General features: G+C 30.1%; 1 protein-coding gene across 1 annotated transcript; it reads right to left on the bottom strand.

Moving 5' to 3' along the window:
- Positions 1 to 1,806: 1,806 nt before the first annotated feature.
- On the bottom strand, positions 1,807 to 3,064 carry LOC114167425 (UPF0098 protein TC_0109-like). Its single transcript, XM_028052514.1, has 2 exons — positions 2,557 to 3,064; positions 1,807 to 1,973 (listed from the first exon to the last, which is right to left on the bottom strand). The coding sequence occupies exons 1-2, from the start codon at positions 2,983 to 2,985 to the stop codon at positions 1,896 to 1,898; spliced, it is 507 nt and encodes a 168-aa protein (XP_027908315.1). The 5' UTR covers positions 2,986 to 3,064; the 3' UTR covers positions 1,807 to 1,895.
- Positions 3,065 to 4,098: the final 1,034 nt, after the last annotated feature.

Genomic DNA, 4,098 nt, shown 5'->3' with positions numbered 1-4,098 from the left:
TCTCTTTATGTGAATTTTAATCTGAAATTCATATCCAATAATCATGGCCCTTTTGTTTTGTTTGTTTTTATATAATGATAGTGTGTGGAAATTGAATGTAAAGAAGAAGAATCAAGATGTAGTGAAGGTTAACTAAAAATATAGTGTCTGATAAAATAGACTGATGACCTAATTTACACAATCTTCACTGAAATGGTCAATATATTGTACTTTTAGATTTTTTAAATGGTAAATATAATTTATCACTCTTTTTCTACACATGAACAACTTATTTTTAATTTTGTCCTTTTCTAATATTTAAGCTAATAATTAAAATCTAAAAAATGTTCATTTTGTATCACTTATGCCCACTAAACCCATATATTTTATCGTAATTATCATTGCTAACTTTCTTTTCTATCTCGCTTTCCGAGACATGCTAACTTTCTTTCCTATTTTCTAAATTTTGCCCACCAAACAGTATTTCTTGAATTCTCAATTATTTTTCACTTTCTTTCCTATATTGATTTTGATTTCCCTTCTACTTTAACCATTATTTGAAAATAAGTTTGACCATAGGATCGCGTACTTAATTAAGACTTCTTTTACTGTGAAAATTGGATTTTGTTACAAAGTAACCAAACAAGTGTTGACGCTAGAAAAAAATAATAAAAAAAATGTAGAAAAGTGCATAGAAAAAATAGTAAATGCTAATTGTACACTAAAAGATGAGGGTGAGTAAATAAAATGTGTCCAACAATCTACACGACTGAAATATTCGAAGATTAAACTGAAATAATTAAAAGTTATGATTATCACAAACTAGATATGCCCGTTTATTTTTTTTTTTCTAGTAAACGCCAAAAAGTGCATAAAATGAAAAAAAAAAATAGTAGATGCTAAATAAATGAGGGTGTGAGAAATTAAAATGTGTACGATAATCTAAACGACTAAACGAATTCGAAGATTAAATTGAAACACTTAAAAAGTTATCCGAGCATAAACCTACTATAATTGTTATGAAGTAACAGATTATATAGTTTATATAAGAAAATAATTTTGCGTAATTAATCTATTATAAAAGATTATGAATATTATTATTTTATAAGTTATATTATTTTATATATGGGTTAGGGTTAGAATAAATATATAAATAAATAAATATACATACATATATATATATATATATATATATATATATACTTTGTTCTATATTTATTTTTGATAAAAAAAAGTACACCTATCATAATCACACACAAAGTAGTTAGAATATATGTCCATTTTTGCTCTTTTTTATTCTTCCCGGTATTCGTAACCTTTTAAGAAGATCCTAAAAAGTTCTATATTTTTCTGTTGAAGAATATATTTTCCTCCGTTTCTCTTCCTATTCAGTATACCATTAAGAAGATCTTATGAAGACTCATTTTTTCTCGGTGTATGAATTCATAAGCTTTTAAGAAATATATTTGAAAGCTTCTGTGCTTTGTTAGAATTGGGTATAACAACTAACACGTATTCTTACTAGGGTTTTTTAAACTTTTGGTCACCTTTTCTAACTTATTTAAATTTTTAAATCTGACGTTAAGTTCTTTATAGGTTGACACTTGTATACGTACAAACACTTGTCTAAATGTCTAAATATGTAATAGAATCATTAGCAAGTAATTTTTAACTATATAGTGTCAGAAATGTCATTCAATTTTTTTATTTGTTATAGAATTTTTTTTAGCTCATTTATTAAATGAAATTCTTAAGTCTAGAAAAAATAGTTATCTTGTAACAGAAGATGAGATGAAGCTGAAAAATATGAAACATGCGAAGGGAGCGTGAGATTTGAGAAAAGGTTTATCTTTCTAACGTCACACTTCAAAATGGTACATATATTAGCTAAAGAAAGTTCACCCACAAACTACATATTAGAATACAGCCATCAAAGTTGCTTCTCCTAGAACATGTCCTTGTATGGCATCTTCCAATAGCTTCTCCTTCGTCACCTGCAAGGAATAATGCAACAATATTCACAAATAAGAATAAACAAAAGCTTCAAGATTCTCCTCACACAATATAAAAGTGTGTTTTTAGTTTACTAATATACTAGTAAATCTATTATATTAAGGGAAAAGAGAATGGAAATGAACTACTCTAAATTTAGTGAAATTCTAAATTAAGTTTAAATAAACGTGCTTAAGTAAGCTTTTTTTTGGTTATAAAATTGTAATTGTACAATTTATTTTCAGTTTTTAAAATAAAAAAAAAATATCTCTCATGTATAGTTCAATATGTCGATACACAATAAAATTCATACTAGAATAACAGATTATTTTAAGTCCATAACGGTAATTATACAATCTATTTTAAAATTTTCATATTTAAGACTTTAAAAAATAAACTTTTTAGTTCACTTGGTTCAGCGTGTTAATAAAAAAATAAAAATAGTTTAATAGAAAATAATAATAATAATAATTTTATATGCCAGAGGATTATGACTAGATGATTATTAAAAACTAGATTTAACCCAAAAGAAATTGTGAAATAAGTGTTTTTTTTTTTTTTAATTACTAAGAACATGCATAGTACCTTGTTCCCAAGGTGAAGCTCTGTATCCAAAGCGTAAAGCTTAAACTGGATTCTGTGACCATGAGTGGGCAACTTAGGGCAACACCAACCTGGCACCTTCAAGTCATTGTTCCCTTCTTTGATCCCCGCGTACTCCCCACCAATATCCTTCCCGGAGAACCCCTCCGGCAGCCCCTTCACCGTCGCCGGAATGTTCGCCACCACCCAGTGCGTCCACGGCACAATGGGTCCTCCGGGGTCAGGCGCGTCAATGTCCTCCACGACCAGCGCCAGGGTCTGCGTTCCCGGCGGCAGGTTGTACCACTCCAACGGTGGGGATATGTTCTTCTTTGCCCCCTGCCCCTCCTCCGTGTAGTTCCGCGGTAGCTTCCCCTCGTTGCTGAACGCCGGTGACACTAGCCTGAACTCCTCGCTACCGTCGCTAGCCATAGTCGTCACAATCTTAAAGAAAACAAATAGAAACCTGTCTTGTTTTTTTCTTCGTATGTGTTTGTGGTTGTTTATGGAACATGTTACTTAGGTTATTTATAGATGGATGAGTTTCCGGAAGCGGTGGTTGTGTAAGACGAACGTGTTGTGACGTCGAGAGAAAGTGGAGAAGAATCGCTGGGAACGCGACGCGTGGTTGAATTCGTGGAAGGTGCTCGAGCGTTCTTCGAGGATCTAACTCGTCAAAGAAGAAATAGAATCCCAGAGTATTTTGTTTCGTCTTTATCTGTTCCATAATTAATTGTCAATAATTGGAAGATAAATATTTGTTTATACACAAGTCTCTCAACACGAAATAGAATTAGAATAGGAAAAAATGAAATAAAGTAAAGTTGCCGTCGACGTGGAGCTACATATAGAAGTATTTAGCATCTTCGTAAGGGCTACAATACACAACACTATGTAGTGCACCAAGGACGTTTGTTTAGAAAATACTAACAGCTTAACAAAACAAGTATATGTTTCAAGTTTGAAAGCATTGAGGACATTAGAAAGCACTATTAAGACATAGCAAGAAGTTTAATCAAGATAAAAAGAAATCGAAAGAAGTCAAAGATTAAATTGAGTCAGAGATTAAAACTAATTTGAGAAAAAAATTATGTAATAATTATTACAGAACATGGAATCAACGAAAATATTTGACATTGTGTAAACAGTTACTTCAATTTATGTATTTTTATTTTATTTTATTATGTTAAGTAACTCTAAAGAAAAAAGGGAAAATAAAAATGGATAGATCAAATGTAAAGAAGTGAAGAAAAATTGTGGATATAATTTCAAAATAATTTGATAACGTCGTAAACAGAAAAAATAGTTAATTCAATGTTAGTTGTAGAAGTTTGGATAATCACTTTGTTGATTTTCTTTATCAGTTATTGTTCTATCCTTGGTAATTTATTTTATTGTAATTTACATTCTTGCAAACCATTCATCTCCATTCTCTCCTTCATTTATTATTCTTCATTTTATCTTTTAATTCACCCATCGTTCTATCTTTAAAAACAAAAACAACAAAAATATGATTTTTGGAAAGAAATACTTGAATTGTTGATT

The sequence above is a fragment of the Vigna unguiculata genome, chromosome 10 (assembly GCF_004118075.2).
Source record: "Vigna unguiculata cultivar IT97K-499-35 chromosome 10, ASM411807v1, whole genome shotgun sequence".
NCBI classification, from domain to species: Eukaryota; Viridiplantae; Streptophyta; class Magnoliopsida; order Fabales; family Fabaceae; genus Vigna; species Vigna unguiculata.
Note: the sequence above shows the minus strand (reverse complement) of the source record. Positions and strands in the feature narration are given on the sequence as shown.